The sequence below is a fragment of the Echeneis naucrates genome, chromosome 21 (genome assembly GCF_900963305.1).
Source record: "Echeneis naucrates chromosome 21, fEcheNa1.1, whole genome shotgun sequence".
NCBI lineage: Eukaryota > Metazoa > Chordata > Actinopteri > Carangiformes > Echeneidae > Echeneis > Echeneis naucrates.
This window is the reverse complement of record NC_042531.1, coordinates 3461164-3483891: the sequence shown is the minus strand read 5'-3', so window position 1 is coordinate 3483891 and position 22728 is coordinate 3461164. Positions and strand designations below refer to the sequence as shown.

At 41.0% G+C, this 22728-nt stretch overlaps 1 protein-coding gene across 1 annotated transcript in view; it reads right to left on the bottom strand.

The window, feature by feature from the left end:
• The window catches only part of xpo4 (exportin 4), a 51177-nt gene that overhangs the window by 13796 nt on the left and 14653 nt on the right, over positions 1–22728 (bottom strand). Inside the window, exons 7-12 of the mRNA XM_029530231.1 lie at positions 20284–20396; positions 9663–9820; positions 2082–2256; positions 845–1021; positions 460–602; positions 188–333 (exon numbers count right to left, since the gene is read on the bottom strand). Of these exons, the coding sequence (XP_029386091.1) occupies positions 188–333; positions 460–602; positions 845–1021; positions 2082–2256; positions 9663–9820; positions 20284–20396 (912 nt within the window). The remainder of the gene's footprint in view (positions 1–187; positions 334–459; positions 603–844; positions 1022–2081; positions 2257–9662; positions 9821–20283; positions 20397–22728) is intronic.

Sequence of the window (22728 nt, the reverse complement as noted above, 5' to 3'; positions counted from 1 at the left end):
CAAAAGACGAGAGGAAAGAAACAAGGTAGAGAAAAAAGGGAGTGCAATCAAAAACATTAACATCCAAAGGGAACATCAGGTCCTCCTTCAAAACTGAATGACATTTGTATAGCGCAAGTCTCCAGATCTGACAACCCCCAAACACGTCACACTAGACTCTCACAAACAGGTTGTTCCTGCTGCTGACCTGAGACCAGTATGAGCCAGTGGATGTCCTCATAGAGGTCGTCCAGAACTTTGCGGTCAACTGATCCGAGGTCAGATGAGGCCATAAGGTGCTGCTGCGTCCTCTGGAGCTGACCGTGAAGCCGTGTCACCCGGTCCTCCAGCAGGCTGCGGGGGTCAAAAGACAAAGGTCGGTGTGGATAGCGAGCCCAATGGCCGAGATCCCATCAAATCCCGAGAGATGGAAACTGAATTGATTTTAGTAAAAGCTCAAACATAGTTAGATTGACTGACCTGGTGAGCAGGGGGATACAGTGGTCAGCAGCCACTCGGCCCAGCATGCCGATGCTCGACAGCTGGTCTGAGAACAGCTCCCTGTCGTCTTCCTGCAGCTCATTGATTTCCTCCTCTTCATGAGACGATATGCCGTTCACTGACTGAATTGCAAGGACAAAGAAAAAGTAAGTTAGCCTGTCAGGAGGAGGGGAATGACTGACAGCATTGATAAAATAAAGAAAGTATAAATACTCGTTAACAGACAAGCGCAGAACTGGGATCACATGAATCCCTCTTTGCAGTGTATGTAAAATAAAGTGAAACATTCAGGAAGTTGAGGCTGGTATTATCAACAGTGAAAGCAGGAAGAAAAAAAAAAAAAAAAAAAAAAACAGTGCCTCACCAGGTTGCGTGTGCCATCAGGAGCAGCCAAGTGACACTGGATATACGAGTTGAAGACCTGGATCGCCGGCTGCACAAAGCAACCGCGAGGAAAATGCTCTTCGTCCTGGACGAGCGTGAGCCAGGACTCCAGCAGTTTGTCGTAAGCCTCCATATAAACCATATCGTCCTTATCCAGCTGAGGGAAATGAGCACATGGACGCCAACAAAACAACATCAATGATTAATGTCATCAGCTTTGGGAATTGTTGTCATTACAGACATGGACTGAAAAAGAGATTTAGTTGGACATAAGAGAATTTCCCTGAACTGCAATAAAAACGCAAAAACTAATGAGATACAACTCATATCAAACATTTTCATTATTTCTCAATTCACAGCCTAAAAGTACGAAGATGTTCCAAAATGCAAAGATAAACATTAGATCTTCTCAGTGGAGGTGAGTTTTTGGCATATTTGCCCTCCAACACACGATGACCTGGATACTACATCCTGTGGATCGCTGCCTCCTATCGAATATGACCATGTTATAAATGAACACGTGAACATCACCAGCTGATGAGTCGCCTGGTCTCACTGTAGGACATTTTAAAGGTCTGAGGAATCAAATGTTGTAAAGTCAGCGATCAACACTCCACAGGATTAAATTTGAGATCAGACTAAACCAGTCTACCAGATGCTTCACAGGGTGAAAAGAAATCTTCGGGAAACCTCCCCAAAAAAAACTTTACTGGTCGATTTAAGGAGTCACAAGCCAAAAGGTTTGGAGAGCAGAAATTTGGATAATCTGATTTTATCTGTAATGGGAAATCGAGAACTGTTAGCGCTGACAATACAGCTCTATTTGATCTGCGACTGAAACAAACGGTTTCTGAAGTGAAGTTTCCGAGTACTTTTCCTTGAATACTTTTAAAAAGGTTCAGTCAATAAATGTATTTCTTCTTCTTCTATAAAAATCGTACCTGTCTTCTAGCACCTCGACTAATTTATTACCATTTTAGACAAAAAGGTTTAGCGTTACATTTAAAAGCTTCGTAAAGTTAACATACATGTGATGCGAGATTCACTGCTACACTAACGAACACCCCCAAACTGTTGTAGATTATGTTTATGAAGCTGTAAACATGACAGACTTCACATTTTTCCCCCAGAGCTTGTGATCTGGCCACACAAAAAAAACATCACCACCTCAACAACATATCTAAGTGTGACACATGACGCAGTGAAGAATTACTCACCACCTCCTCCAGCGCAGCGCTGCGTCCGAACGAACAGGTCAGCAACGTGAGGCAGTTGATGAAGGAGGTGAAGAGATCACTAGGCAGTGCTGTTAAAATACTCCGAGGGAACATGGTGATCAGATTGGAGATGATATTGGAGATGCCCACGGCCTCTGAGTCCTCGATCTCAATCCTGAGAAAGCAAATAGTAAAAAGCGATCAAAAGATAAGAACTGAACGATTTATGATTCATGATAATAATAAAAAGAGCTCCAAATCCTTTTTATAGTAGATTCCTTTTTATTGAAGGTTTGGGAGCAAAAAAAGCAGCCAAAGGAAAACATATCACAATATCTACTGTGTTTCTAAAAACAGGAATGAATTTTAGTAACCCTCTGCCACTGGCAATCCAGTCAGTGGTAGATTTAAAAAAAAAAAACAAAAAACAAAAAACAAACAAAAAAAAAAAAAAAAACCATCTTCCTTCTTTTGACAGAGACAGCAAGGAAAATTCAAACTTCCCCTTTTCCATTTTCAATCCAAACCCGTGCTTTGGCCTGAGGAAGGACAGTTTCCACTCTCCAGGGTGAGGCGGAGGCTAAGATGGGGTCATTTTCCAGTTTACCCACTAGTGACTGAGGTTTGGAAACAGGCATGAAAATTGATCCTTAACCAAAACCTGCGGGCAACTTGACCCCTGAACAGTTTTCCACAGCTGCATCTGAGGTTATTTCTATGGTATTTCTGTCTCATAGTTCAGCACATGGAGTAAGAGATGGGGAAGAAACTGTGACTGTAATTAGACTTCTCATTTTAAAAGAGACTTTCATCATCATATCTCACCATAAAGCTTAAAGTGACAACCAAACAGGAAAGTGACTTTAAATGTGACTTCTACAGCATCGGAACAAATCTGTGCACGGCACCTGTACAATCAGTGTGAAGAGGTTCATACAGGGAGAAGCCGAGGCTCAAGGTTAATGCAACATTTTATCAGGTGTAAAATATTATTTGACAAGACTAAGAGTTTACAGTAATGCAGTGTGCGGACAGAAATGCTTTTCCCTGGTGGCTATAGAAGGTCTGCAGTCTGAATCACCCACTAACCGACATTGTCATCCACAGTGTCTTGTTAATATCGCGAAAATAAATGTTTAAAGTGTCGCACTTCAGCATGTAACATTTCTCATTTTAAAGCCCAGAGAGAAAATCTTAGGCTGCCTGTTGAACCATATTCTCGGAGGGGAGATTGTCTGAAAAGGTGCATCAACAAATTTATTAGACTGCGTTTCATCACGTTACAACCCAGAATCATAACAGACTCAAAAATCTACGTGTAACAAGTGGAGGAGGATCAGAATCAAGGCCACAAGCTCTGGGAGAAGAGAGAGGGGGAAAAAAAAAAAAAAAAGGCCTGGAATTCATCCAGAAACACGTGTGGAATTTTCCAATTCCAGACATACTTTGAAATACATCTCCGTATGCCTCACCACAAAATTACATTATCCTATAATTAAGCGATCAGGGTCACAAAGACTACCAGAAAACTGCTCCCCAAGACCACGCCAATATCTCATGTCACCACACCCATCAAACGTTATCCACAGAGGAGCATCGGCTATAAAGCATTTCCCTGAACTGTTATCTCAGAAGATCCAGCGGCTTCTCCTTTCATTTTTAACTCCGCACTGTCCATCCCCGCTACAGTATATTTACCGAAATACCAACATATTTGGTAACGATGTCTGACCTTTTACTGCTCGAAGAATTGTGACCACAACATGTGGCCCGCAAGACAGTTTGTAAATGATCTAAGACAAATCTTTGGCACATCTGTATTGAGGTTTATTTTTGTGAGGAGCTCCAATCTACATTAATACTGGATGACCTGCCACAAGTTGAAACCCAATGATAACATCAATCTCTCCACTCAGCAGGAAGCTAAACCAAACATGCTTAAGTTCATCAACAATGAGCCAGTTCAACTTGAGTCAGAGCATCTGCTTCAAGATATTTTCTGTAAAAAAGTTAATGAATAAATAGATAAAAAAAAAAAACAACTGTCCTTTCGTTACGCCTCCAACAATATTTACCACAACCATTTCAGTTTTCCAAATTTTGCTGTCTTTTTTTTTTTTTTCAGCCTTAATCCTGAATTTGTACTTGAACGGACACACCTCTGCGGAGGCAGCCCCGGCTACAGAGGAACATTGTGTGTGAGGCCTGCCTAACCCCTATCAGATGGAGTTAAATTGCGAGCAGAACTGTTCAATCACTGTAGATCGGCCATCCCTCTCCGCATGGTTTTCCGATGAGGCAATTGGAAAAAAGCTCCAAGAATAGGTGATTACAGACAGAGCGAGAGTGGAGGGAAGAGAGAGGGAGTGAGCGACAGCATGTGAGAATGAGGGAGAGGGGCAGAGACCCCTTACTCACCGACCCACGTGGTCCAACAGCCCCAGTTATTTATACATGAGTGTTGCCCCTTAAGTCAGATCAGAGCCATGCCGACTACAGACACACCCACAGACGGACATAGAATACCTCTGTATGTAGTGGCCTTAGATCATCATCTATGTGTCTCACATTCACACACACGGCTCCCATAAACGCCAATATTTCTGACAGAAACATCTATTAATGCCTCTTTTTTTTTCCCCCCTAGACCGCTTTTTTTTTACAGTTGCAAAATGCTTAGACACTGAATACACCACAAACGGGAAGTCTAAAGTACCTCCTGCTGGCACTGGCTTTATTTTTTATTTGGCCCATTGGCTCCCGATCTAAATCATAACTGCGCTAGCTTTATTTTATCTGAGCAAACTACTTGTACAGCTGCTGTTCCAAACAGGCACCAGACATCAACGTGCAGCCAGAAGTTCGTTGGAAATTTTGGTAGGACGTTGACGTCAAAATCTTAAAGTTTGTTATTTGGCATTGTGGCGTTTGGCAGACATTGGATTTTGCTAGAATGTAGGTTTTGTGTTGAAATGGTGCTGGCGTGAGATTTCGATTTGGTTTCTTAACATAATTTAAAACCAAGAACATATCGGGGGGGCGACCTGAGCCAAGACGTTGGGGTATGTACCACATAAATGCAAATGGTTTAAGCAGCTAATTCCCAGTTCAACTCCTGTCCAGCCGACCTTTGTGCTTCATGCCATCCTTCTCCCTCTTACTGTCCTGTCTGCATAACAAACACAAAAACAGGCAAAAAAAACCAGACAGTCTGCTGACGTTGGTTACCAGCCGGATGTCTGCAGGGTCTTGAAAATGTGGTTTCTTATATTAAACCTAAAAGGGGAGCTGGAACAGGTGACTTAAATTATTGTTTTACACCATCTTTGTGTTTTAACATCACATGACAAACCTGCTAATGAAGAGTGGATCATCCATCCAGCAGTGAAATCATGCGACCACCAGGTGAATATATGTCTATTATTTATTAGCGAGTTTTGGTCACTGAAGGAAATCAGTAAATGCTCCATGATGTTCACCGCCGTGTCGTCCACTGTGTCATTTCGCTTTGGGACTGAAAACAGATGCTGGGATCAATGTTTTAAAAAGAGCGTTCAAGAGAATGACCTAAAGTTATGAAGCCAAAAGCTAAATAGGATAAGACGCACTATAAAGCCACATTAAATTGTGATATTTTTAGTCTTGAGAGTAAATAAGGAATATTTTTCATTTAGCAGGAATCCGATAAGAAGCATAAATACAGTAGAAGCATTTCTGAGTCAAGATTCTTGAAAATTAGGTATTCTGAAAAACTGTAATGCGGCAAAAATTATGTTTTCAATCTTGTTTTAATGGCAAAATTATACTTCAACATCAGCTCCTTTAGCTGTGGGCGAAAGCGTTTTATTCTGTGTCCTTTCACTTGACAGCTTTTCCTTTCAGTGTGAAGGGGGCATATTTTCTGAGGACAAATATGCTTTAATGGAAATGATTTCATTCAGAGAGAGACCAAGAGGAGTCATCAAAAATTATTCAATTTGAATTAATAAAAAGGGACAAAGTCCAAGGTTTAACCTCTCTGTATTATGAAAATGCACCAGATTATTTTTGGAGAGTTTAAAATGACTGCAGCTAAAAGTCGACATTATGTTTGTGGAGAGGAGGTCAAGCTGTCTCACAGGTCAAAACCCAGAAGATAAAAACATGAGATCAGTGATGGGAAAATGATCTCATCCCCTCCAGCACAGGCTGAGTCAGGATCTATCATAAAATCAGTATTAAAATCGCTCCATGGAGAATTAAACTGCCCTAATGCAGTTTCACACAGTAACGCCTGTACAACATTAAACGCCTCGAGGGTTTTTTTCCTCAGCAGGATTTTAGGTTATAAAATGACACAGGTTCCTCTGCAGAAGAGTCAAGAGCTGCAAGAAAGAAGAAAACTTGAAACGAAATTAAATATGCAACAATCTAGATTATTAACTGATCGTTATTTACTTTTTACAAGTCATAACTAATATTATACTGACCGTGTGATTGATAGGCTCTGTCCATAGAAGACAAAAGCAGGTACAAGACTTAAACAGGCATTTCTTCTGAAAACAGAGAGCAGTAATCTCTTCTAATGCATCTTCCTCAATCCTTAAAACACACTGTGTTTCCCTGCATCACACACAGAAACAATCAATAGCCTCCAAACAGCCGCCTGTGAGATCCGCCACAGGCTCGCACAACTCGTAATGTTTCATAGAACGAGATCACAAGCTCCATTTCTTCACATGACCTCTGCTAACAAGAAGGCAACACATGAATGGCTTCTTCAACGCCACACATCTGCCCACACCGTTTCGAAACACAGTGCCAGCTATGAGTGCCCCCGAATGTAGCTTCTAAAATCCGGTTAAACACAATGGATGATATCTGGAGTTACAAAGGCCTCTGTTTAATTTAATCTAGAGGTTTGGTTAAGATAGTGTTCTTGATTATTCCTGTTGGACACAGACGCACTTCTGATTGGGAGTTCTGATTACAGCCTCCTGACTCACAGGTCCAAAACGACACCTCGGCACAATGTGACAGGGAGCAGCTACGGTGGAAAGGGCTGAAATAAAAAAAAAAAAAAATCTGAAGGAAAATTGGCTTTGAACAGAGCTTCAGGGATGAAAACCATTTATTTCCTCTGCTCAGAACACCCAGGTTCGGTACTGCTTAGTAAAGGGATTTTCAAGCAAAATAAATTGAGCTGAACACCGGACTACACACAATTTATTCTAGTGGAAACCCTATTGGCATTTTGATGCATCTGTTGCTTTATGAGTAATGAAGACGCAGTAATGCTGAAACGAAGGCATGAGCTAACTTTTTATTTTTTCCCCCTCAACAGGCCAGAACTCTCACCAGCCACTTTCACAATATCACCAGTTGAAAATATATTTAGATCAAAGTCTCAAATTTTGGATGGGGGTCAATCACAAAGAAGGTTGTAAGTTACATTCATGTTATACTTGTTCATCAGTGTGTTTTTTTAAATGCTTTTATTTATATATCTGGATTTCACGCTGTTATTAAAGAAAGTCACTTAATGAAAAATGATTTAAGAAAAATTGTATTCAAATTACTAACTACAAACGTCTTTACTTGATTTATAGCTTTTCTTTTAAGGCTCTTTATTTGTTTTAATTTGTGACATTTCATGTAGAGAGGAGCTGTTTTCCTACTTTGGCTGTTTCTTTGTATGTTTCTTTTATTGAGTATTTTGTATTTCATTCTACATTGCTTACTTTTCAGCCAAGTCATAAACATCTGTTTTTAAAATACTGATATTATTGATTTGCACCACAAAACGTACCACAAGATTCTGGAAATTCACGATTAACGGACAAAGAGGAGCCAGATGAGAATAACTTCCAGAGCAAATCACATGGATGTAGAAGTCATAAAAAAACTAAACAAAACAAAAAACATTTACACAAAGGCATAGCAGATGGCTTTAACGGCATTAGCTCTACTCAATGACTGCTATCTGAAGAGATATAGATTTAAACTTGTACTGACTGGGTTTCAATTGAATTCAGTTTTATTAAATTCTGCAGTGCTTCCATCTGGAACTGGAAACAGTCCACATTAGTTTGATCATCACGATCAGACAGCTTTATATCACAAGAGAAGAGACTAAGCTCTTGTAAAAACTAAAAACACAACCCCGCTTAAATTTTACCTGTGTTTGAATGGCAGCTAGTATTTTTATTCCCTCCTATTTGGTTGAAAACAATATCTCTGTGAGACGACTAAATGCATAATTTGATCCACTTTCACATAAATTTGGTTTATGAGGCATCTGGGAAACATAAGTTCCTGGTTAACTCCATTTGTGACTGAACTGGAAGACAAAAATCTTCCCTCCCTGGCCAGTTTGCCGTGAAGTGAAAAAAACAAAAAAACCCAAAAAAACAAAAACAGACTCAACAAGCAATTACTTCCTGTAAATAAAGTAGAAACGGCGCAGTGTGAGTCACACTCATTGGCCTCCATCACTTGTTGAGTCTCGGAATTTAAGAAACATGAAATCCTTGAGATAGCAACGGAAGATGAAACCTTCTGAGACTGCAGCCAAGGATAATGTAAAATCAGCTGTACTCACTGATCCTGCCTTTTGGATGCAACAGTTCATGGAGTTTAAAAGTGACAGCTGGGGTTTAAAAAAAAAAAAAAAAAAAAAACAAGCCATACATTTAGATTAAATCTGCCACATACTTGCAGCACTTATGACACAATCCACATCTGAGCTGCCACAAAGCCAATTTTAACTAATGTGCTCCTCCAACTCCGGTCTGGTTTCTAAAGATTTATGTATTATTCTCAATCAATCAGAGTCCCGAAGGTTTTCTGAGTTTAGCCAAGAATTAGTATATATTTTTCAATAATTCCCGGCACAACACGACTCATTTAACAAAGGGACAGCTCATTTAGTATAGCGTAGTTTCACGGCCGCTGCATCTCTGTGGGAGCCACACTCAACTGGCAGCTTTGAATTGGTCCCATCTGTTGTTTCTAACACCTCACCTGTCAGTGTGGAGGAAGGGTTAGTTCAGAGTTGCCTGGAACAAAAATGTAATATGCTCTGTAGAGGGGATTTAACCTCAAAGCAGGGATAAAACCGATCCCTGCTCTAAGCTCTTGGTTTCCTTATTTCGGTTGTTCCTGCAGTAACAACACGGTTAATGAACGTCGAACCATCACATCTAATTAAGCCATTCAACCCTTCAGCACATTACAGCCTCAAAAGTTTAGGTTTTATAATTCATTACTGCGGCTTGTATCGGCCTCAGTATCATACGTACCAGGCGTTTGGAAGTATTAGCTTTTTGCTTTTTTCTTTTTTTCCTTTATACCCCGCAAAACCAAACACACAGCTTAAAACGATAAGATATGATTTTCAAAAGGATTCAGATCCGGCTCTGGATTCAAGATTTGATAAAGCACTATCAAGTCCTTGCCCTAACCACAACTTATCCATTGTTTTTGACCCTTTTATGTAAATATTAAAACAGCAGTAACAATCTCAAACAACTATGAATATTGTATCCAGTATGAGTGCTATCCAAACAGTAACAGACTCCATTGTTTTTCAGGGACGCTTACCCGTTGATCATGCTCAGCAGGCCCTCAACCAGGTGAGCCAGGTAGGAGACCTGGGCGCTCTCGTCAGGGAAGACGGGCCCGTGCATGGAGGCCAGCTGGGCCAGGCACTGCAGGGAGTCCTGGGCCATGTCCGAGTCCTCCCGAATCTTCCTGTGTACCTGAAGACGAGATGGGAAAGAAGTTTCCTGCGGTTACTTTTGTGTCCTTTTATTTTGTGTATGTAGGAGGAATCTTATCAAGTGAAAAGTTAAAGCAGCAGGTACTTTGGCCACCCGGACATGGTTGGAAAATAAGCGCACTGGGAGAAAGAACAGACGGACTGAATATACGTGGAAAACCCCTGCACTCTGTCACTTTCAACAACTGACTGAAAAAGCACAGATTGTTTCAGTCTTGTCCTCTTGCCCACCTGCTACACGAAGACAGACAACAAGAACGGAAAAATAAGAAAGAGGAAGAGAGAGAGAGCGAAAAAAAAAGAATCAGGGCTTTCTTCAATCCTCCCCATTTCTCTTTAATAAGGAGGGAAGGCTACACTGAGCCAGTAATGTGGTTCGAGTTAGTGTCTCAGAGCTTTAATGGTACCTGCACAGCTGCAGGGCATCAAGCTGTGATTCTCACCCAGACACACAGACATAAAACACAACAAGCAGCAGCATTAAATTCCTGAAATCCTCACAAAGAGAAATATCCAGCTGTAAAAATCCTTAACCCTCTGAAAGGATATTACAAGAGCATACAAAATCATCAAGCCAGCTGCTTTTCTTGATTTTTCTTAAAAAATAAAAATAAAAATAAATCACATGGTGGTCTCACAAAGCATCTATGGCTCCACTGGCAGGTCATGATTACTGACAGAGTAATGACTCAACGTATATTTTACATTAAACAACATGCAAATTATCGATTGTGACGTATGAATTCAGTTTTAGGTTAATGTCAAAACTTTGAACAACTTCATCCGCATAAATATGTCGGAAATTCAACCGCGGTTCAACATGAACATACCAAAATTTTAAATTATTCTCCGACTCTGCTAATGAGATCAAGCACACAAGTCAAGGTTCATGGAAAGCTTTTAGTCTCAGGTAACATCGACATGGTTAAGATTGTGAAATTAATGTCAAATTTCTTTTCAGAAATGCATTTATTCTGACAAAAAAAACCAAAAAAAAAAACCCAAATACCTTTCTCTATTGATTGCAGATTATTCTTAATCATTTAGGCCTTGTTGTTTCCTTATTGAGCAACTTTAGTTGCGACAAGCAACCGACCACCATTTTTCTTGTAATCAGTGACCAACCTGTGCTCTTTGCTAACTCCTGCACCAATCCTAAAAATAATAATAATAATAAAAAAAATAAATAAACTGCAGCACTCACTGTGTTATATTTTATTGTTATTTTTTTTAAATCACCTTTTAATGTCTCATCTCTAAGTTGAGACAGTTTCCACAGTCACATTGTTTGAAGTATGATGGAAAACCAGTGAGGACAATAAGGCCTACAATTATTCAGTATGCGTATGAATTTGTAATTTTCATTAAACTAATTAAAATAATACAAATGGTGACAGTACCAAGTAAAACGTCACTTCTATTCCTACAAAGTCTAGAACACCAGAGTGACTTGTAACTCATGTTACTGCCCATGAAAAATATTCAGCAAATGAAATTTAAGACTTTTTAAGAGCTTCTAAGGCGTTTCTTTAAGGGAACTGCATTTTAAGACTTTTCACCGCTTGCAATTAAACTGAGATGAACATGGATTTGTGAATTCCAGGAAGGAGAAAGATCGATTCAAATACAGTGCAGGAAGCAAATTTAATCTACTGACTTTGCTTTTGTCCTGAAGTTTTGTTTGAAGACAATTAAACTGCGCTGTAATAAAAAGAAACAAAAGAAAAGTGGGAGGCCAAGAATGAAAAGGTGAACCTGCCTCCTCCTGTCACCACCTTCAACACACACATCAGCTGATGCCCAGATTAATACTCACTGGTGCAACCCACTCCCCAGCAAGCTGAGGCGTAGCAAAATGGCGAAATGATTTTCAACACGTCTGTCTTCAGACACTGTGACCCTGGTCTCAAACAAACAATCACTGAGCTTTGTCTGAGCGCACAGACCGCCTTAATCAAACCGGGAGAGCAAAGATTTGACTCCTTTTAGACAAGCTCGGTTGGACTCAGTCTCATCTCAGTCAAGAGCTGCTGCTCAATTGTGGGATTTTGGGTTTTGTCCGTGCTGAGCTGTCACACTCCAACAAGAGAAGAGGCATTGTTGGCTCCAATTGTGCACACAGACAGACAGACTCACACACACACAGAGTAAGGTAGCAGCAGCAGTGGGACTGCGAGTCATTGCAGCCTTTCAGCAACATGTGTATCCACTGACGGCACTATGAGGACGTCTGGAGCTCAACTGCCTTCTTCCTATGAGCTGGCTCTTTCTCTCCTCAGCCAGTCCAAGCTCTTTTCCTCTTTCTTCTTCCTCTCCCGTCTCTTGAACTGTCATCCTTTTAAATCCAGAGTGAGTGCTTCTTCACCAGCCCCACACACTAAGCCAGCGCAGAGACCCATCGCTGAAGCAATCAAACTTTCAACCTCCCTCTCCCTGTCGCTTCTTCCTCCTCCTGCTCTCAAATCTTCTCACTTCCTCCTCCCAAATTCTTTCTTGCTGCCTTTTCCACTCCTCCTCCTCCTCTCTTCTCTTTCTGCTCTCCAGCTGGGGTGCCTGGCTGGTTGTGCGCTACACTGCTGGGAGGAGATCTCAGATGCTAACGTAGCGAAGCTACCATATTCTTTGCGGCGGCTGCTGCTGCTGCTGCTGCTGCCCTCTTCCAGAGCGTGAAGTCATCCTCTGGAAGAGCTCAGCAAGAGGACAGGGAAGGAAGGGGGGGGGCAATGAGCGAGTGAGCGAGTGAGAGAAAAAGAGAGAGGGAGGGGTGGGAGAGGCAGCGCAAGGCCAAAGGATTGAACAGTGCGAGCACTGAAAAAGCAGCTGCACCAGCGAATGAGCCATGCGATGCCAGTAATGTCAGTCGCCTTGAGTCTGACTATAGTTAGAGATACATAATGGATGTGTGTGTGTGTGTGTGCGTGTGTGTACCCGGGCTGAAGACAGTGTGTGTGAGTGTGTATATGAGAGTATGTGGGGAGTGGGATGGATGGAAAGAGAGAGTACAAGATACAACAATATGAAACATTTCAGGAATGCAGATCAGATGACAGTAGATTTTGCACACTGATTAATCAATGGGTTTGTTATCAGCGCGGCATTAGTCGCCACTCTTCACGCCATTGTCACAGTGGCTAATTCGATTCTTGCATTTGCTTTGGCAGTGGACTTTACTCCGTACTACCAGTAGACCAAGAATGGAGAAATGAAAATGAGTAGGTGTTATTGGACATTTTTTGATTATCTTGCCATAACAAAGCTGATACGATTTAATTCAGTTGAGTGGGAAACCACGACGGCTTCAAATATGGTGAGATAATCAGTGCAGGGTTACAAGTGATACTTATTTTTCATTAAATTTTTATCGATTACTCTGTTGATTCTTTTCTCAATTATTAAATAATTGTTTATTCTATAAAATGAAATGAAAAAGACTTAATAATTGAAATGAGCTGATGTTTTCTGATTGTCTTTTCTTTCAGTTCCTTAACTTTCATACATGACAAAGAAAAACACAGCAAGTTTTAACCTTTTTTTTTTTTTTGCTTGGAAATTGACTGAAACATTGATTATAAAAATAGTTACTTCTAAATTTTCTTTCGCTTGACTCATCGGTTTATGTAACCAACAGTTACACCTCAAATTCAGTGCAAACTTCAGGTTTTATAGAATCATTTCCAGTGAACTTTTTTCTTGAGTAAAAACAGTCTGCAGATTATTATATCAGCAGCATCTTATTGAAACATACTCTATGAGTACTTAAACCACGAGTCTAAAACGTTAATGTGCTTTCTGCAAGATTGTTACAGAATGTGACACTGTTATATTTTCTGTTTTACAATATGACCACAAATGGATTGTTTCTTTCTTCTGGTGAAAGGAATCGAGTTTACTTTGGATATTATAGCTCATATAATGATAATGCATAAAAAAAAAAGCAGATTTTTGTTTGTTTGTTTAGAACCACAGAAATGTTGAAAGAAAAGCTGATTTGATATCTGATCAGAAATTTTTTTTTTTACTACTGACACATTTTGTGAGGACAGAGCTTCAGGAGCAAGCCCTAACGAGGAAAAGGAATATAGGTGTGGGTGAAAGAGAAGGAAAAACAATGAGGGGGAGAACCGGCATGGAGGAGGAGGGAGAAAATGAGGGACAGGTACACAATGAGGCGAGGGAAAGGGTGGAGGAAAGAGAGTCAAGGAGGAGGAGAGGAGAGAGAACAGGAGCAAGAGATGGAAAGAGAGAGGAAGGGAGTGGAAGACAGAAAGGCAGGGAGAATGAGCAATGATATTTATAGAAGGAGACAAAGCCTGGTGTCTGTTACCTCGGGGGGCTCAGAGGCTCATCTTTCTGTTTTTTCAAATCAACACTGCGCTTCCAACTTATTGTCTTTCGCTCTCTCTGTTCCACCATCTCTCTCTCTCTCTCTGTCTGCCTTTCTGCCTCTCAGATTGGGTTACTGTCTGCCTGCAGGCCTCTGCTGCAGCCTCATCAGTCCCTGCACTCCACACTGATTGTGTTTACTTGGTAAACACAAAACGCTTTAGCGTGTGTGTTCTTGTACTCCTATCTTTCTGAGGACCATGGGCGGGCTTTTTATCCCAACGGATCTAATTTCAAAACATAACGCGTCATAAATATTGTAATGTAGCACATTTTATGGATCTTCAAAAGAGAAACTAATCATGGATAAAATAACAAAAATGGTAAAAGAACGTGAAGAAAGTGTTTTAAATTATGCAATATACGCCAATATGTCGGGCAAAGATAAATCTTGGATGAACTGTTTAAAGGTTTAAGACTTGGTTCTTTGTTTTGATTAATAGGACCACATTTCATCCTCTGCTAAAATCACCACAGCCACAAAACAGATGGCACATTCTCAGGTCTTAATTACTGTCGAGAAAGCAAATGTTTTTATATTGTTTCATTTATTTGACTGGGATTTGACGGGACAGCCACCTTGTTTCATAACTGATATAATGGCTGTCGCCGTGTTTATGTTGCCAAATTCCACAGTAATAGAGAAGGGGGGCCATATTGAAACCAGAGTTCGCACTGAGGTCTTGCTACACATGTGGTGAAATTAGGGAATTTAAAATTTCACTTTCAATGACATCCAAAAACTAACTGCTGCCATAAACCAACATGTATTAAGTTTTTGTTTTGCAGGTCAGCTATGACAAAACAATTAACTGTAACGAAGCTACATTCGACTTTAGGCTTTGTGCGTGCGTTATGTGTTGCCAGTTATTTTCCCAATTTATCACCTTGTCAGCAAAATATTTCAAAATAATTATCCCAAAATGGTTGTTAAGTATTTTTCTGTTTGTGTTAGTTGATCACGAAAACAGCTGCCAATTTATCTTCTGTGATGAAATAATTGACGAATGACTGAAGCTCCAATCTAAATGAAAGTTCATGGATATAATCATTTCTGCGAAGATGTTTATGCATGTACAGATTGTGTGAATGTGTGTACAACATAGGCCACAGTGCGGTATAGCTTGGACGCGTGTGTGTTTGCACTGCTGGCGCAGTGTGTATGTGTACATGTCCACCTGATGCAATGAAATAAACCAGATCCGTCTGACAACACTGCATGGTTTGTGTTTGCATGTGGGTACACACTCAATCACAATTCGATTCTGCTCTCTAATCACTCAGAGCCAAACTGAAATTAAAAACCCAGGGAAACGCAGACAAACAAAAACACACAGCTGAGGCCAAAATTACAGACGTCTGCGTCGGCTTTTGTGCTCTCCACTTTTCTCATTTCTTCTTCTTTTTTTTTTTTTTCCTTTTTTGAGAAGGGAGATCACAAGGTGTTCAAAAAAAATGGAGTGGGTTTACTTTGAAGGAGGCCAACAATCAACAGGGTCTTCTTCCTTTGCAATCTCCCATGGCCCTTTTATCCTCAAATCTTTGTCACTCTTCTGAAAATTGCATCCACGTTTCACTCACTCTCTCCAAATTATGTCTCCCTGTTGTGTCTTTTTTTGTTGTCTTCCCCCGTGAAATTACACACTTTTTCTACGTCCCTGGTCTCATTTTCTCCTCGATTTCTCCACCGAGTGTCTCCCTTTTATTTCCTTCCTATATCTCGTCCTTCCCCTCATCTCCTCCATCCACCTTCAATCATCCCATCCCTGAATCTTACAGCTGCCTAGCTGTCATCGGCTGAAATGGACAGAAGATGAGACCCTCGGGGTCTGCTCCCCATCACACACTTGAGCATTTCTCTAGCAGCTACACGATTATTGAGCGGATTTCTAAAATATATGCTCATCCTGTCAGCCAGAGGAAAGATCTTAGACCTCAAATCAGGCCAGGATCAACAGCTACATAATAATCTGCTTCCAATGTTATTTATTTGGTTCGTCACTTCATCGTGATTACTGTCAGTGAAACTGCAGACGAACTTCAGCCTTACTTGTTGTCTCATCGTGTCATCATCTGTATGGTTACAGGATAAGTGACTATTGGCTCTAATTATGGGATAAAAATTTTTACATTTTTTGCCATTACCTTTATCAGATTTCATTCTGTGCAAAAGAAGCTACAAGGCCTAACATAATCCCCACTCCCCCAAAAAAAAAAAAAAAAAAAAAAAAAACAACAAACAAAAAAAAAAACCAAAAACAAAACGATGATTAAACAAAGATGTTGCCCAATTTGGCAGAAAAGTAATGATATCTAATTTGTACAGCACAACACTGAGCACATTCAGGTAAGCGATGTTTAAATAAATCTGTCTGATTTTGTTGCTTGCTCATCTGATTTTTCAGCAGGTATTTTACTTGTTCCCACATCTTAGCTTCTAAATTCAGCTCTTTGTATTAAGGTGGCGCCTCCTGAGTCAGCACTCAACAGAAAGATCTCTTCATGGAGATCACAAGTTCTGAGAAATTTTTAGATTTTCAGCGATAAGTGGCCAGAGGTCTGTGAAGGATTGCTCAAAAAAAACTCTTCAGCCTCTTTTCACTTTCAGAATTTTCCACTTAGTGCAGGAAATGAATCTGCATTCAAACTTTTGCAGGTTGCAGGTAACACAATTAATGGGTTTTCCAACATTGGTGCAGGTTTTGTATTTCCAAAAGACTAAATAAACAAATATGACGATTAAAACTACAAAAATAAGACCCAAGCTGTAATAAAGATGAACCATGATGTGCGATGAGCATCTTATCACCAGTTAACCCCTTCTGTCTGCACAAACTGACAGCAGCCTCCTATCTGCACAAGGCTGATCAACAAGGGAGCACCGGAGCCGGTTAATGGGAGACTGACAGACACCCACCCACTGAGGGAGTGAGACTCCATAGGGCCCCTCAACAGGGCTGTGTGTGTTTGATGGGTGGGTTACTTTGGTTGTTAACAGGGGCCCCTAATCCTGGGGCTGGGCTCTAATCCTGCCACCGGTCTGCTGTGGACTGTGACCCTGATGGCACGTGTCTCCGAGCACCCCTCAACACACAAACATACCCCAGTCAGGCCTGTTACACCTCACAGCTGAGGAGACGCAGCAGCTGAGACAGCAGAGGACCCCACTGAATAGAATAAATACACACATGGACACAAATGCGCCCGCTACGTAAAAAAAAAACAAAGACAAAAAAGACAGCACAACAGGGATCCACGAAGAACAATCCGGCAAACGTACACAGCGCAAGCTCAAGCTGATACCATCCCATGGAGTGCCAACACACACAAAAAATGCACACAACACAACCAGAGAGGATGCTGTAACATGTTCATTCACATACACACACACACACACACAGACAGCTGACAGTGCCACAGCACCCTTACAATAACAAACAGTTGAGCTACTAGAAATACCCGAGTGAGGAATGAGACTGGAGGCCTGAAAACTGAAACCAACACAAAACACATCCTACAGATTCCAGCAGCGAAGAGAACCGACCGAAAAATGACAAATATTTTTATCCGTGCCAAACTGTCGTGATTGGCCAATCAAATCCTTGATTAGACTTGTTTGCTTTGTCTATTAAAACTCTGATTACATTCATTGCTTTGAGCCAATTACAGTTATTTATGATTGCTTTAAGACTTGACAATCAGACCTCAAAAATTTTCAGCAGCACAAAAACATTTAGACTGCCAATTAAGGATAAGAGAAACTGCAACAAAAGAGATTCACTAGTTTGCAACTGTTTACGGACAGTTCCAACGTCCAAGAAAAACAACGTATGAAAGCATTTAAAAGAAAAAAACATTCACAATTACTTCTGAGAACTTGTTTTCATTTATTGCAGATTTATGTTGTTTATTTTTACTTTAAACCAGAGGCGACGCATTTAGGAAATAACAACACTGTCAGACAGCAACAAGTACACTCACAAGTTTAAATCATGAGTTTCTGACTCTTAGGATGAAGGAAAGTCAAGTTAAGGCACTCTTTATTTATATAGCACATATTACAGCAATATATGTAAAAATAACATGTTAAAAAATAATGCTGAAGCCACTGAACGGATGTGTATTTACTGCAACCTGCATATTATGTCATGTAATATAAAACTGAACTGCACAATACTGCAAATTTGGCCCGTTGTTTTTTTGTTTTGAATCTAAATTGGCAAGAGATTTGTATTTTTCATGATAATCTCAAATAAGTCTTATATTAAAATCTTAACTTAGAACCAGGCTTTCAAACTCAAATACTGAGCCCTTTAATTTGAGTGAGATCCAAACTGAAAAGACATGCTGATGCGTTTTAAAGAGCATTAACTTCACTGAAACAAGATCCAGGTCATCCATTGAGCATCTGTTAAAAAACACAAGCACTAAACAGACTGAATAAACCCAGAATTTACCACTGCTTTCCAATGAAACTGATACTGTCTGATACTGTAAGAAGAAAGTTTGCACTTCGGCAAGTGAAAAACAAACAAACAAGCATTGGTTCCATAAGCAGAGACGGTAAGGAGTCAAGAAGCTCTGCTCAATCTCATTCTCCATCACCGACAGAGAAAAGTTATCACTGTTTATAGACGATTAATCTGTAAATAAACAGTAATTTAAAAACCCCAATAGCTATTCCGAGGACCTGTCAGACTTGGTATCCCCGAGTTGAGCCTGATAGAAATTACAGGTACAAACAGTGCCCAAGAAGCGTGAAGAAGAAGCAGCAAGAACACATGTGATTAAGCTGCAATGGGGCAGAATTTAGCCGCAGGCAGGTCAGAGCTCTGACTCACCACGACAACTTCAAACAAACACAGCCAGAAGACACAAACAGGTGGGTCACCTCAGATCTCCTCTTTAAAGTCGCACCTGACACAATGGTCGACTAAGCTGACTGCTAACATGTCTGCATCTGCGTTGGAAAATGAAAAATGAACGTGGTCTGATCTTATTTATTTGCTTGTGACACAACAAAAGGCAGACCATCATGTGAAAATTGCACCAATTACATCTCATGCATGCAGTTATGAGCGTGAGGCTGAAGTATTGGGATTAAGACTGACGTGGTCAATATTTTGTGAGCACTATTAGACAGAAGGGGCTACAAATGTCTAAAGAGAGAAAAGGTGTTGAAGCTTTTGTCGGGAAGCAGCAGAATTTGGAGACATGAATCATTCTAACAGTGATTAATCGACAGTGAAGCAGGAGTCAACAGGTAGATGTCATGGAGCAGAAAGGAAGGTGTTCAGTAAGAAGCAGCTGATCAGTATCTGACATTTGGGCAGCCCCGGGTGTTGGGATGGACGCTGAGTGGAAGGAGAGCTGACTGGTTTGTTCCACACTTCCCCTGGCCACCGTTTGCTTAGCCAGCGTGGGCCGTCTCTTTAAACACACAAGTCACTGCACAAAAATACACATTTACTTCACCGGGCGGTCCTCTGGACAGTAACACAATAACACGACCCCACTACAAAGCACCTATAAGTCTACTTAATGGTGCGTTAAAGGAACCCACAAAAAGGAGTACAAACTTAACGGGTGCCAAAGGGAGCAGGCCAAGTGTGATTTCTTTGCCCAACATGAAAAGGCAAACTGTCTCCCTTTGTTTATTATAAATAAACCGCCATCTAGTCATCAGGAAAGAAAGTGAAGAAGAGGAGGAAAGGGTGAAGAAGGACACGTACTCCAGAGACCTCCCTGACAGAAAGATGTGGATGGATGGAAAACAGACGGAGGCACAGACAGGGAGATGATCGTCTGACAAAGTGGAATACAAAGTGTGAAAGCTGTAGGTTTTGCTTTTGTGAGCCAAAAAAAAAGAAAAAAAGAAATCTTGTCTGAATGTGTTTTAAACTGCTGCATCCGAGAAATTGTGTGCACAGTGAAGAAGAAGAAGAACCAGCAATGTCAAACTAAACACGTAAAGAAATTTAAATCATTGCAAAAGGTGCAAAGCAGGAAAGAGTAAAACCGCCCAGAGGACAAACACAAAGCGATGAACGGGTTACTCACAGTGAAGAAGAGGTCCATCACGCGGGTGTCCAGCAGCGCTTCCCTCCAGGACTCTGTAGGCTTGAGCGTGACGTTCTGCGTGGCCTCAAACATGGCGATGTAGTGGCGCCCCAGTGACCCGCCGCCAGTTAAGGCCAACAACAGCATGTAGAAGAGGAGGAGGAGGAGGAGGAGGAGGAGGAGGAGAAGGGGAGAAGGAGCGGCACACACAAAAACACCAGCTCCTGTCACTAAGCTCCCTCTTAATGGGTATTTTGGTCTGAGTGTGAGTCTTTGGTTTCACTCACTTGTTCACTAACTCTCCCTCTCATTAACAGCATAAATTTTTATTCCACAAAAGATTTTCTTTCTCACCCTCCTCTCCTTGGTTGCTTTGCTTTCTTGTCCTCCCTTCTTTCTCTTTCTCCCTCGTCAGCCCTTCTCCTACCACAGAGAAACTCTTTCCTTCTTTCTCACCCTCTCGTCCACTTTTCCTCCCCTCCTTCCTTCCTCCGTTATATCCGACTTTTATCTTTCCACTCTCTGCTCTCTGACACCCTCTTCCCTTCCTGTCCTCTCCTTCACCTCTCTTTCTCCTTTTGCACACTCGGGTTTCTCTCTTCTGCTTCCTCGAGATCTTAAACACACCAGACACTCACTCTCTCTCTGGCTGTGGCCAATCCAGGCTCTGACTTACTCTGCCTCTTTGTCCACTCCTTCACAAGACGTCCTTGAGACTGCACTCAAACACTCCCTCTTCCTGCCCAGCCAATCACCAAGTCTCTCCTCCTGACTGCTTTCCAAGACCAAAGCAAGGTTCTTTCTTTGCCCCATAACAAACACTCCTCACTTAAAACTTCTCACACTATCAACACTCTCTTTGCTCTCTGGACGCTCGCCAACATCTTTCCCTTTATCCTAACAAGATGCTGCCTCTCCTTTCCCATGTTGCACACTATCAAACTTCAAATAAACCCACAACACACACATTGTTCTTAAAACTGTAAGGACTTTTTAATCGTAATCGCTTTCCCAACGTCCCTTTTCGTCTTTCTACCAAACAAGTCTTTCTTTCAGCATGTCCCCACAACACACACATACACACAGACACACACAGTCGCTTTATTTGAGACTCTCTGCACCCACAAACTTTTTCACAAACCCACAACACACACTTTCTCCCTCCACAGCCACAACACTTCCTGTCCTAAATCAGACTCTTAAACACACCCACAACACGAGTTTTTCCTTAGCTCATCAAAAACAATCCCCGGTGCTGCTAACCCTTCCACTTTCCCACACACACTTTGCCAAATCAAAGCATCTTACAAAGCCTCAACACTTTCCCTATGTCTCTCAACCCACTGAACAAGCCTTTACTTTGTCAAAGTGTTCACGTATGACCTGCTGAAGTACACTTCTGACATCCTCAAAGATGCCTCAATTCGTTACCTGATGACTGCAAATACATTTACAGACAAGATAATGCCCTCCACCTTCTTTCCTGACTACAAACACACAAACACTGTTTTCTTCACTGTCCATTTACAATGTCCCCCTCCTTGTCCCCCTACATTATTACATTTTCTAAATCAGACACACTCTTTCCTCTAAATTTGCTGAAAGAGTTGCAGCTAAAATTATTGTTATTATTATTGTTTTTAAACGTTTTATTGTAGGTGTTATACACAAACATTATTACACAAGTGTTTGAACCCTTGAGCAAAAATAATTACAGATTCTGTCATTGCGGTACTTTTGAATGACATTTTAGTAAAAATGTAATTTCACGATTTACTGGGGACCCCCGCTACCCTAAATGGCTCAAATCACCAAACTAGGGCGGGGGTCCCTGGACCACACGGGTCAGCGGTTCTCCAAACAGTGAAAAATGTTGCATTTCATTTGTTGGTTGGTCAGGCCAACGGTTCAACCCTCAAATGTATTTGCTTTACAAATTGAAACGGCATCTAATCGCCACACAGCAGTTAGAATCATAATGTTTAGCTGTGGAAGGAAACTTAAACAATAGGTTATGAAAACAGCTTCAGATTAACTTTCTGCTGCAGGACTCGACAGATTAATGGCTCCAGCTGTAATTCAAACCCAAAGTCATTTTTACAGCTTTATGGCATCTCTTTACATGTTTCTCTACATTTCATCCTGATTTATTTGGTATCTTTGGAAACTTTGGGATCTCCAGGAAAAATATAATAAAGTTTTGTGGGTTTCAACAACGTTTAGCTGCTCAGCATGGGTTTGTTACAACCGACCACCGGGGGGGATCAGTTTGGCTAGAAGGGTTAAATATAATACAAAAATTACATCACTGTCTCCTTAAATGTTACCAACTTCTTCCAGTACTGCCGTTAGACCAATAATTATCAGACCCTTTGTTGCCTTGAGTCTTTAGATTTCAATAATTGCTGCCTGGACTGTCAGTTGATATGTTTTCTTGACCAGATA